The following is a 13,971-nucleotide window of genomic DNA, read 5'->3' as shown; positions in this document are numbered from 1 at the left end:
CCATTTTCGTTTTTAAAATTAGTCAGACGAAGCCTTCCAAACTTGCGAGCGGAGACATCCGATTCCCTATTTTGTTCGATCGTTGCTGCATTACTTAACGTAATTTCAATATATTTTACTTTTCTTTAACTGCTTTTAATTGTAAAAAATTGGCATCCCTATAAATTGGGAATGGAAAGTATGGAGCAAGGAATAATGTAGGTTATAATTTAGTTTATAGTTTTAACGAAAAGCTAAATGTATATTTTACAGTTCAGATTAACACACATTATTAGGTTGCACAATTTTATTTTAAATACAAATTAATCTTGTAATTATTAATATGACAAGATCTTTAATAATGAATGATTTTAAAATGCCAATGTACTATAAAATAACAGTCTCTCGTTGTGTTGTATACAAGCTGGCAGCAAAAACGATGTCTCTCTTAATGGCAGTGGATGCTTCCATCATTTTAGCTTGTAGTTTAGGGTCTCCTATTGCTACTGCTGCATCTTTTACATCCACAAGTAACTATAATAAAAACATCAAGGTAAATATAAATTTAGTACAAATCTTCAAATATATATGTAGGATATAGGTACATAAATAGCATTTATTAATAAACATTGTACTGTAGTGGTATAGGTAAACCATGTTTTGTCTTCTTCTTTCGAATATTAAATCACAGAGAAAATTGCTATTATTTTTTTAATTATATTAATTAATAATATATTATAGAGATTATGACAAATACAAATTTACTAAAAATATTCATAAGCAGTTATTGTATGTGAGAAAAGGATAAGAATATTGGTGTTTAGGTTATGGGTATATATGGGTTTTTAGGTAAACTCTTCTTTTCTCTTTCTCCCATTATTGCTTTAACATCCGAAAGAACAAGACACAATATTGTTTATAATTAGATAACATCTACAAGTTATTCTGTTGATATTTTAAATTTTCCTAAAAATGTATTGTGCTCAAATTCAATTATTTTTTGGTTTATTATACAACTGATGGAAGGGGACTACCACCGCCCATAACAAAAACTGCAACACGGTAGGACTTTGCCAGTTTTTAAAGTACTTAATACTATTAAAAATATGTTACCTCGTGCAATTGCTGGATACAACGCACAATAATGCCTTCTTGCACGTCAGTCAGGTCTATTATCTCTGCGAACGGTTTCTCCAGCGCCCACTCATATACTACGCGAACTAGCCCGAAGTTTAATCGTTCCGCTTGTCCCTCGAATTGACCCACCTTTTAGGATAGGGATTCATTAATATCAGAAAAAAATGATATTGAAATTAATAAAGTTCTGAGAATAGAGAGGCAAAATTCTAACTAATATTTTAAGTAAGTATTGAGTTAGCTTGTTACTTTTTAACGTCTTAATTACTTTATTTTTTTGAAATTGAAATTTGCATATACATTTTTGATAGAAATATATTAATAAATGATTAAAAAGCATTATAATTGTCTATGTCTTAATATCATTGTCTTTGATTTGAGACTAAAATTGTCCGGGTTACAGAAAATGAAATCCTAACCGGATCTATCCTAACGCCTACCCTACGTACATTTCTGTATCCTTTGCATCACTAGTGCCGAAACAGTGAACAGAACCAAGTTTACCATAATGTTTTCCAAAGTTGGAAAAAAAATCGTACCAGATACTTTGCCTCAATGGCAGTCAATTCCTCATCAATTTGTTCAATAGCTTTAACTCCGGCAGCCAATTTTTCCGTCAAAACTTGATCCACTCTTGTTTTCGCTTGGAAAACGAAACAACTTAGCAACGCCGCTATTTCTGCTGGATTCTTATCTGTAAACACATTTCTAAACACCAGCTCCGATATAATCAGTTCATTTGTTCCCATACAGCAAGCGACTCGTCCCTTGAGTATCACATTATCCTGATCATCGATGTAGTTCAGTTCACGCAAGACCATGAGACGGCGCTGGTAGTCGGGATACAGTGCGAGGTTTTCAAAGGAGAGTAATCGTTTGTATTTGTCACGCTTTCTCTCGGCTTGTTTCCGCTCGTACACTATCGCGAATTCATTTTTAAAGTTCGCTATATCTGTGTTCTTCTTTTGTACGTCAAGCGCAGCCTGAAAAGATGAATAGTAATGACATCTTTTCTTACACCGGCCTAAAGCCCGCATTAGATGGCTATATAAAAGGTTTATTCGTAAAGAAATCAAAGTTTCTTAGTAAGCCGGCGTACCAAAAAAATATTCTTTGTAACAAACGTTATATTAGGCCTTTTCAGGTTCGCCCAATTTGTGGTCCACCTGTAGGCCAGGGACACTAGTTAGAATTAGTTAATATAAAAATGTCCACGGCTCACCCTGAGTCGGTTCATGTTGTCGAGCGCGTGCAGGATCTCCCCGGAGCTGATGGCGAGCGCCTGCGTGAGGCTGACGGTGACGGGCGCGGCGCCGCTCGTGCGCAGCGCGTGCGAGGCGCGCGACAGCTCCAGCACGGCCTGCGCGCACGTCGAGCCCACCGGCGCGTCCTTGAACCTGGCAACACCGTTACACGTTGCTATAACTTATACATGACGTGTTATTTATTACGAGCTTTCATTTCATTTCACCTGCTAGTACTTATGGGTCGTATCTTTGAATGTAAACTAAGTATATAGCCTGTTTTTTTTTCAGACACTTTTGCTACCGGTTACAATACAATAAACTCGAATTTTCTCTGAGGGAATAAAGAGCACAGAGGAAAGAGTGTGTAGATATTTAAGCGCACAAACTTTGTCCACTATAATATGCCTGAGTACAGGAGAAGGGAAACCTCCTTGAGGATTGCTGGCAGGGCCGATGTCGGACATAATCATCATCGTGTTAGAGTGACGGAATAATAACACGAAGTACAGTAATGAGTACCTTTGCATCTGCCTCTTCTCCCAGTCCTGGATGATAATATTAGCGTCAATTTTGAGATTCATTTTAGTTACAGCGATTACGTTCTTTGGCGCTATGCATAGTATGGTATGATCTGCAGTATTTTCTTCTGTGCCTAAAATTTATAACATTTATTATTATCGGTTATTTGGGGTTATCGCTGTGGATTTTAGAAAACTGCAAGAAATAGATTTTTATAACTTTGCATTCTCTTTAGAAATAATTTTACTGATGGGTTGCTTCAATGTGCTATAGTATTGATAGATGCGCTTATCAGAAGCAAATTATTTAGTCGGTTCTTAAAAAATATCGTTAGTTCTACTTTACACAAACGAGAACAACGCGACTAGCAATGTTTTAAATATCATAATTGAAATATTGGGCTTTGAAGGCTTATTCTCAATTTAAAAATCGGAATTTAATTGAAATACATTCAGAACATATATGTTACCTATGTAATCGTAAAGTGTAGAAAAACTAAGCATTCGGTACCAGTTCTCGTCGACGTCGAAATTGTACCTTGTAGTGTCTTCTTCAACTGTGTTGAGTACCAGTACTTTGTATGGACTTTGTCTGGGACCTGAGTTAAATATGTAGAAAATCATATTTTTCTATTATATTAAAAATAAACTCGAAATAACAGCTTAAGACAGAATTAAGGCTTTTAATTTTATTACATCAGAATACAATTGAAGGTCGTTCGCTACAAAATTATTATTATACATTTTTTAATAAATTATCAATATGGAAGTTTGGTTATTGATTTTATTGTTAAAGCAACTGTTTAGAAAAATATATGATAGTATAACTCACCACTATTATTTAAATATATGCCTAACTGATTGATGTAGGGTCCAGCAGACAATATAAGTACTTTCCCAGGTACTAGTTCCTTAACAACTTTGGACTGGTTCAGCAATATCGGCATTATATCGTTCAAGACGTCGATGTACGCCGCCGCCGTGTCGTAGAAGGTCGCGAGGGGGCCCAGGTGCGAGGGGAGGGGCGTACCGCACTTCTCCGAGTATTCCTTCTCAGCGATTTGTAATTGTTTGCGGTAGTTATCTGCTTGGCATATCTGGTGGAATTCACGGAATGAACGCTGCATCATGCCCTCTACGGATACCGTCGCAACACTAAAAGTAAAGTTTTATTATTAATTTAATTACTTTTATTTTATTACGACGACAAAAAATAAATAATACATGGTTATTATTAATAATTTTAGCAATACATAATGCTCACCGTAGTAAGCTGAGAATCATGGCGTATGTGAGGCGGAACTGTGAGGAGAGTTTGTGCGGCGTGCCCAGCATCATGCCCTTCAGTGTCACTTGATCCGGCACTCCTTCCTTGCACAGAATTATGACTGTACCAGTGTCATCCAACCCTTTAAGCAAAAATACTCTGGGTTAATTCATTATTGACAATTATAATATTCATAAAAAAAATTACGCACTGAATAGGTGGTCTATTAGTGTTGTTAGGTAATTAAGACGTACGATTGCGGTCAAATCAGTACATTATTCCACTTAATTACTAATACTAATCTATGTATATATAAAAGCGAAATACCACTCACTGATTAATTACGAAATCTCTGAAACTATAACACCTAAATACAAACTTGAAATTTGGTAGATGATAAAAAAGCGTGAATTTCATACTTGTTGACTTCCAGGCAGGATATATTAAATATAATAATATATATAATAAAATACTTGGTGGTAGGGCTTTGTGCAAGCCCGTCTGGGTAGGTACCACCCACTCATCAGATATTCTACCGCCAAATAACAGTACACTGTATTGTTGTGTTCCGGTTAGAAGGGTGAGTGAGCCAGTGTAATCACAGGCACAAGGGACATAACATCTTAGTTCCCAAGGTTGGTGGCGCATGGAATGAATGAGGTGATGTAAGGAATGGTTAATATTTCTTACAGCGCCTTTGTCTATGGGCGGTGGTGACCACTTACCATCAGGTGGCCCATATGCTCGTCCGCCAACCAATGCCATAAAAAAAAATATCGTATCGTATTTAACTAACATGACTGTATTTTTAAATACTGAAAAAGAGTAACTACTGAGATTCTTGCTGACTCTTCTCGGCAGAATCTATATTCCGAACCGGTGGTAGCTTCACTTAATACAGTTTGTTAAATGACGCATCAAAGGTGCTTGTAAAAGCCTACTTGAATATATAGTATATTTTGATAAGGTGTTGACATCCGCGAAGAACGGATTTTACGAAACTCCACATTCGGGGGTCTAAAAGAGGGGTTGGAAGTTTGTGTTTTATAAATTTCGCGCGGGTGAAGCCGCTGGTTCAGCTAGTTAATATATATATTAAGCTATATGAGTCTCTCTATTTAATACAACGGTGGGCCGTGAGTGAGTCGAGTACGTGACATGAAGCGGACCTCTGCGTCCGGCGCGGCCCGCCATCTGTATGTACTCCGCGGGCGCCAGGCTGCGCGACTGCAGCCCGTCGAACTTCGTGATGTCGTCGAACACCACGGTGCGCGCCGGCATGTTCACGCCCATCGCGAACGTCTCCGTCGCGAACAGGATCTTCACCTGGAAAACGCACCAAGCATGATCCTCCTGGCAGCGGCGGCCTTATGAGCCCTTTGCGAGGCCCCCTGTCCTCGGTGAAAAGTATGTATATGATTCGAAAGTAGGTCTGGTTGTTTGGTTTAGGTGTTTGTTATGTTTGACGAGAGATGGTAAAGTTAAACAAATAAATAAAATTTGTGTACTTTAAAAATATTTGACATCGAAAGAATTACAAATATACAATTTTTTAAACTGATGTTTTTGGCGTATTCCTTCGACCGAAATCTTTAATTAAAGCATGAGCCGAGAACTATGCGATTAAAAAACCGATCTTCAAATGTTTCGAGGCGCGATATATTATGTTCTGAATAAATGAATTAGAAACCTAACTATATTTTAATTTACTGTTATTTTATAACCTTAATAAATAATTAGGGATTAAAAATAAAAGTTTTAAATAAAAAATCTATTTCAATTTTGCTTGGATTTTTGCGCGAGGCAAGAGCGAGGCCCCGGGCGATTGCCCTGTTCGCCACCCAAAATCAGCGCAAATTATAAGAATTTTCACGTCACGCCTTAAAAGGAACTGCAAATTGATGAATCTACATGGGCACTATATGGTACCAATCATTTCCTGAGTTTGGAGCAGGTTGTGACTGGGGATGGTCAATACCATTATTTTAAGCCCAAGTAAAAGCAAGAACCTCATTATCACAAAAGAACTGTCAGAATCAGCCGAAACGATGATGAATACCGATTTCGGAACTGTGAACTTTTTTATTAATTGCTTATAAAGAAAGAGAAAATCTATTACCGGAAGTCAAGGCACCCGTTCACAGTTTAAAGTTGGTTGCTTGACAAAAATCGAATAAAATAATATTTATGTGTGAATGCCATAGCAAAATAAAAAAAATGCCTATTTTTTCGCTGAAAGAACGCCTACGCGTTTCCCACGCGAAGTGGGTGTGGGGTAAGTGGGACTCGCCGGTGTCCAGGACGCCAGTTATATTAGAATACCCACTAAAAATCAGCAGTACTCTCTCCGTCTCTTCGGTGGGCGCCGCGGGATCGCTTTCGCATGCTACCGTGACGATCACAAATAAAGAAATACTGTATTAATTTTAGATTCATACTCACATGACCAGTTTGGAATAACATTTCAACGATTTCCTTAAGTAATGGCAAAATACCGCTGTGATGTACACCAATACCATTTTCCAATACCCTTTGTAATCGAATAACCTAAAAAAAATAAGAAAAACATTAAGTGTGTCATTTATGTACTAACAGGTTTTATGTAAGGAGATAGGCAATGCCTCGTTACGTTATGAGCACGTTGTTAGAGCGAGATACATATACATTTCTCAGTACATAGTAGTTGATGAAACATTTCTAGAGCTAGATATGTATATTAAAAGTATAAAACGTTTCAGTCTGTTAAATAATATTGACATAGAACATCTGATGAAGATAAATCTTTAGATTAGTTTTACTTACTTGAGGTAATCTTCTATCCGGTTCCTTTAACCGCTGAAGGCACCTCGCAAAGAATGATCGTATGTAACCCTTTTCTTTGGCAGTAGTTAAATCAACAGACATTAAATTTTCAGCGTTTTGGTCACACCTGTGAAAGTGTCCATTAGATAGAAAAGTTGAGTTTTCAGGAGCTTTACATAAATTTGTTTAATCTCTTTCTAAGTAGTAAAAAATACTAACAGTATTTAAAACGGGATATTTACCATGTTTGTCTTGTTCACGAGAACAAGACATTCGTAGATAATGTCGAAATATCGAGCTCCAACAAATAAAAATAAAAAACATGGTAAATATCCCGTTTTAAATACTGTTAGTAATAAAAATAACCATGTTAATTTAAAATCTTATATAGTAAAAAATAGTTATGTACAGCCAACGGTGATGCTGAGTGGTACAACAGAATATATTTTATTATTATATTTGTTACTTTCGCTACTTTTACGTCACTCTCTTTTTGATTTTAATTTTTAATGATTATTCTAAATACTAATACCCATCCAGACCAACGAGGCTAACATTAAGGAAGATGAATTAAAGTTACAAAAAATATTTGGTCAGCTCCTAGTACTCCACGGTGACTGGTTTTATCGCTAAAGATACCTTCTCCTTTGCCGAACAACTGTCATTGTACTTGCGTGGAATTTTTGAGTAATAAATATTCGATAACTTATCTGCTAGCAAAGCTCAAGTTAAGTACCACTTCCTCATCATTATATCATTATTATATCAAAATATTATGTATGTCCAATCAATTCTAAGATTTTAAAACAGTTCTAATAAATTATACGCGTGTGTGCGTGCGTGTGCGTGTGTGTGTGTTATTAATGTAACGTAATTTTTTTTATTAAAATAAATTTAATTGTAATCGAATATAGTTAGTAATAAAATACCTATTCCGCGACAAAGTGAAGGCCACAACAGGTAACTTGTCCGATTTCCGAAGATGGTCTATGAAAGCCACCCACATTGTTTGTTCTGCTTTCGGATTACCGAACTGTTTACCACCTAAAATTATATTGCTATATATAACCTCTTATTACGATATATATATATAATTATATATATATATATATATATATATATATATAGTAAAAATAAGAGGAGTAAAGACAAATAAACAACCTTGACATTAAATTGACGCGATATTGGTTATAGGTCGAATATTTACTCGTTGAATGCTGTTATGAATGGAGGCAAAGTTGTATGTACTAATCTATATTAGTACATACAACTTTCTGCTATCAGAAAGAAGTGGAATGATATAGCATTAGTAAAACACATGGAATATTTACATATTAAATTTACGTCTAAGATTATTTTTTCTTAACTACTTTGATATAGTGTATATTTATTTATTATTTACTCACGACCAACATTTATTATTTTCGGTAAAGATTTAAGATATTGTGGAATTGTTTAAGTTAATGTTTTAGTAAAATTTTTTTAAAGGTAATTGCTATAGATATGTTCTATAATAAAGTGATTTTAAGTAGCAGGCAACTATGTGAAGCAAGAGCTGGTTGATGACTGAAAGAGGAGTGTATATGAAAACTAAATATGAGAAATAAAAAATACCTTTGGGTCCGAAACTTTTCTTGTACTCATTCTCCCGAGATTTCTTAGCGGCCACCGCTTCGTTGTAGCCTCGTAATTGGAAATTACCCTCTTGATCGACAACCATGAATCTTTCATTTTTAGATTTACCGCCAGATCCTGTATAATACAATAATGTTTTTTTGTCATATTACCATAACCAACTACACCCGTGTATTGCATTGAAAATATTCATAGTAAAGAAATTGCAGGCACGAAATCATTTCTCAACGCATATTTGAAAGAAAGTGCCGCTGTTGTCAATAATAGAATATAGCCCATAGACCATAAATAATAAAGACTATTAGAGCTGAAGAGTTCTGTAATATCTACTTACATATACAATGAACATAATCTGTACTAATATTAACTCTGTTTGTTTGTTTGTCACGCCATCATGGCCAAACTACTGAACTGAACATGGTAAAATATGAACCTCAAGGAAGGAAATAGGCTACTTTTTGTTCCTAATGCCTGACGAACGACCCCTGAAACGCGAGCGAAGCCGCGCGCATCAATAAGCATATTATCTATTTTTGATACTAATGTCTAATGAAATAAAATGATCATGATTACCTGTATACAGATAGTGACACAGCGGTACAGGCCTTTTAGGTGTGGACACTACGAATACTTTCCGCTTCTTCGTACGGCCCACCCAGTCCGCAAACTGCAGCGTGTTGGGTACCGTCGCGCTCAACATCACTATACTGACATGTGCCGGCAGTAGGATCAACACCTCCTCCCACACGTAGCCACGCTGAAACGATTGCAAATTATCTTTAACTCGGTTTAATATAAATGTGTCAGTTATTTAACATTTAGACCCTATAAACTACAGTGATTTTATCATTTATTGAATATCCGAAACTTACAAATTTACAATTATGTGGTTAAATTCAAATATATAATTGTGAAACTTATTCAAATGTATAATACCTTTATTTTAGTATTTTTATTATTAATAAAAAAAAAGATATATGCACACCTCTGCATTGTTTATATAGTGAACTTCATCAAAGATTACGAATTCCAAATCCCTTGTGACGTCAGATCCACAATACAACATGGAGCGTAAAATTTCAGTGGTCATGACGAGGCAAGAGGCTGTTGCGTTTATTTGAAGATCACCCGTCAACAGACCAACTTCACCAAACATTTTGTTGAAATCATTGTATTTTTGGTTTGAGAGAGCTTTAATAGGAGATGTATATATTGCTCTTAAAACAAATAAAAAATATATGAATACAAAAATTAAAAAAGCAGGCTATAATTATAAATAAATTAAAGAAAAATACTGAGCAAGAAAATAATCCATAGAGAAAGTCTTCAGTGAATTTTAAGAAAATTATTATTTGAAATATATTTATTTTTTGACAAACCTGGTGCAATTCCTTCTAGACATTGCAATGGCATATTCTGCTACGACAGTTTTACCAGCGGAAGTATGAGCAGCAACAAAAACATGATGACCTTCTTCTAACTTCAATATGGCCTTAAAAATAAATAAATGTTATAAAATTGTTTAATTAAAAAAAAAATGCTATAATAAACAAAAATTTAATACTAAAAATCTATATATTCATAAAATATTATAATACTTACATAGTAACGTAAGACTTTAATTGATCAATACTTTCTTTAGTTATCCCTATTATGCAAGAGTACAACACGAAATAAGTATACAAATAGTTTGAAAAAAAATGGCAATATTATTGAAACTAAATAAATTAGTATTTATTTATATATACCTGTTTCTGGAATGTATCCAATTCAAATGGATATGAATGTGCCATATCTTTTATTTTCTCCTTAAAATCAGGTACAGGTAAAGATACATCAATCATCTCTGCCCAATCAGTAGATGTTACTCCAAGTTTAACAGCTGAGGTAGTTATATTAAGGATTGGTATCGCAGGAAGTTCTACTGCAGGCTTTATGATAGTACTTTCAAGGAAATTTTCTTCTTCAGGGTCTTTTTCAATATCTAGTTCTATTTTTTTGACCGGTTTTGGCTGTGGTGTTTCCGATTCATCATCATCTTTCCAAAGACCTAAATAAAGTATTTTAATTATTTCTACTATACATATTTTGATATTGAACTAAACACACAATAATGAATTTTCATGAGTTGTTAATTTTAATTTAATTTTTGTATGTATTTATGAACTTAATGCAAATGAATTGAATAAATGAAATATTAACAAATTTTCATTTATTGAATAGCACTATAATTTACAGTAAATATTTATTATATTCCAATAGAGGATGTTATAAAGATAAACGAAGGATACATTTATTTATTCCATGCAATTTGCTAATATCTTTTCTATTTTATGCACTTATATGATTTAATTTGATTTATAAACATTAAAATTTCTCCCAAAGCACCAATAACAACTTTTGCTGACTTTCAAACCACAATTTTTTTAGAAATCAGTAATGATAGATAATTCTAGATGGTATCTTGTCAATTCAAGATCAAATGTTTTTTTTTATCTTTACTCCTTCCATTGAAATAGGCTATGGTATTATTTTTTGAATATTATTTTAATTAATACTCTACCTATCAAATGTGAAGAAGTGTCAACAACTTCTTCTAAGTTAATAGGAATTTCTAAATCAATGTCTTCATTCTTTTTGTGTTGACTTTCATCTTTGTTGTCTTGTTCCAGTATTGTGATTCCATCTGCTGCAAAGACAATACCTTCTTCTGAACCCGGTAGAGTGGTCAACAGTTCTAAAATGAATATGTTAAAGTTTTTTATAATTATCACATAGAATTAAAAAGTTATGAAAAATTGTTCAAAATAAAAAATTAACTAAGTGTAACCTTCTCCTAAAAATCTTCCAGTTTCGTCATCTTCCAAATTGATTGTTATCTCTCCACGCTTTGCAGCTTCATCAAGAATTTTTTGAAGCTCTTCTTCAAAACCAGCTGGGAGGAATGGACTTTGAGTGGTAGTCCCTCTAGTGGCAAGACTAGGTGGCAATGGTGCCCTGGACATAGAGAGATTCTCTTCATCATCATCAATTGGTATGCTGACTTCTTCTAGGTCTATTATTTCTCCTGTAATTGGGTCTCGAACAACCTAAAAATATGTATAAGAGTAAAGGAACAATAGATTTATGGGTTATAAATATTAACAGCATAATTTGATTAAATGCACTTACTTCGAGTGTTGTATCAAGTTCTAAGTCTATTTCATGTTTTTTGAACAAGTCGTCAATGTCTGTTTTCCTATGCCAATGAGCCTCTGATCTTTCCCATTTATGAATAGATAATCGTTCTGGTTTTAATAAATATTCTTTTACTTTTTCTCCTAAATCTTCAAATATAGGTGGCGACTAAAACATACGGCAAGCTTATTAAGTATTTAATAACATAAATTATAATCAGTCTATTCTCACCTTAAAGTCAGAAAAGAATTCATCTTCTTGTTCAAGGGACATTTTATAGGTTACGCCTAATCATTGATATTTAAATTATTTTTTTGCGTTCAGTCGTCTTCTTCTCCTTATTTTATAAATAGCGACCGACCGAATTTGACAATTTTATTCAAAATACCACTGAAGTAGGATTGCGAAGGACAATTTCTTCGTTTTAAATGTCAACGTCAAGTAACAGCTGTTCGGTTATTTTATGTTACCATAGTCAAAAACAATTATTTCTAATAGCTGTCTGCATAAATGCTTACACGAGCCAATTAAAAAAAAAACATTGTAAATTGACTCACTAAAATTTTGATTTCCTGAGTTTAAAAATTTAAACTACTTAATGAATACAAAAATGTTACTAAATGTTTTTCTTTATTTTAGGATCGTATTTTTAACAGCACTAAAATATTCAAATAATTCTCAAATACGTTTAAATCTTGGTGAGATTTTTTAATTTCTTTGTTATTTCATTCTCTGCTAACCTTGGTCAACGTCAACGTATAAAAATTCAATAAAAATTTCAAGAACTTTGCAAAAATTAGCGACTTCCATATATTATCGTACAAGGCAATGTGTTAGCTTAGAAAACACTTACCTGATATAATAATAACAATAATTAACGACGATCAAGTTCTTTCCGACCTGCTTGATCCTACTTGATCGGCTTTGTGTAGAGATGTTGAATAACTCTGCATCTTCTACCGAATTTTTCAAGGGGAATGTTCCGAGGAATTGTTTGGTTTAATCCCGGCTGCTGAATTTAACCTTCGGATATTTAGTCAAAATTCCAAGTTTCGCCCTAGATGTCCGAAAATTAACAACAGCGGGACTTCTAAGTCAGTTTCTGCTTCGCACAACCGCTCTGTGGAACCAGCTTTCGCAGGCAGTTTGTCGATCGGACTTGGGAACCTTCAAGAAAAGAGCGTACACATTTCTTAAAGGGCGGCAATGCACCTTCAAGCCCCTCTTTGTTGCTGATGTCCATGGGCGCTGGTAACATTCCATCAAATGAGTCTCTTTCAAATAAAATTGTAATGTCTTTGTCCTACAGTTAATTAGTTCGACGAGCCCATCCATCTTAAATTATTATCGGTGTGTTTTAGTATGAGTGAGTGCTTACAAGATGTCGTAGTGCGGCGACTATTAGTGTCATGAATGAATGAGTGGCGAATATTTGTTTAGTTTATTTTATTAAAAGTAATTAATATAAGGCAGACGAGCGCGCCGTCATGAGATAACTTTAATTACTAAAATCTTTGTTGATCAATTTTGACATTGTACTACACTTTTTGAAATACTAAAAAATAGATTTTCTTCATCTTCAAATGGCTATAGAAAGAAAATGCATATATTATTCATTTCTTTATTTAATTCGGTGCAAAACGAAGTCGAAGCAAGGAAACAAAAATGGCTCTTAATGTTCCTCGGCTAGGCAAAAGCTTTCTCGATAAGAAGGCCTTATCCACCAAGATGTTCCTATGCGAGTTGGTATGCACCAGTAGCGGAATTTCAACTGTAACACAAAATGTCCTCCCGATGTTTTCCTTTACCGACAAGCATAAGATGAATTATAAAAGCAGTCTTAAGCACACGAAAACTTAGCAGTGTTTCGTCGGATTTGAATCCGCAATCTTTGGTTACAATTCACGTATTCTAACCATTGCGCCAGCTGTGTGTAGTTCCTGTATGTAGTATTTTTAGGTATAATTATTAAACCATATGTCGTAATTATGACAAATTTTGCTCTAAATTTAATTTTTATATAAAAAATTCACATGGAGGTACCTAACATACTGAATTAAACTTTAAGGAAAACTAAATGACACAGGTGATTAAATGGCAAAATCATTGCCATCGAAGTGACGAATTAGGTCCTGTACCGACCAGACCTGTACCGTAATTTGTTTTTATTTCGATGTTGTATAAACTTATATGTTTGTTATATCTCTAA

The 13,971-nt window shown here is 34.3% G+C and overlaps 1 protein-coding gene across 1 annotated transcript; it reads right to left on the bottom strand.

Moving 5' to 3' along the window:
• Nucleotides 1-271: 271 nt before the first annotated feature.
• LOC125071151 (helicase SKI2W) lies at nt 272-12,174 on the bottom strand. Its single transcript, XM_047681245.1, has 21 exons — nt 11,994-12,174; nt 11,757-11,930; nt 11,416-11,674; nt 11,149-11,322; nt 10,334-10,635; nt 9,965-10,077; nt 9,571-9,802; nt 9,159-9,342; nt 8,565-8,702; nt 7,880-7,994; nt 6,951-7,077; nt 6,591-6,695; nt 5,318-5,474; nt 4,146-4,290; nt 3,714-4,036; nt 3,352-3,480; nt 2,883-3,015; nt 2,339-2,513; nt 1,656-2,099; nt 1,093-1,245; nt 272-513 (listed from the first exon to the last, which is right to left on the bottom strand). The coding sequence occupies exons 1-21, from the start codon at nt 12,033-12,035 to the stop codon at nt 367-369; spliced, it is 3,771 nt and encodes a 1,256-aa protein (XP_047537201.1). The 5' UTR covers nt 12,036-12,174; the 3' UTR covers nt 272-366.
• Nucleotides 12,175-13,971: the final 1,797 nt, after the last annotated feature.

The sequence above is a fragment of the Vanessa atalanta genome, chromosome 18 (assembly GCF_905147765.1).
Source record: "Vanessa atalanta chromosome 18, ilVanAtal1.2, whole genome shotgun sequence".
Classification (NCBI taxonomy): Eukaryota; Metazoa; Arthropoda; class Insecta; order Lepidoptera; family Nymphalidae; genus Vanessa; species Vanessa atalanta.
This window is presented reverse-complemented; position numbering and strand designations above follow the sequence as displayed.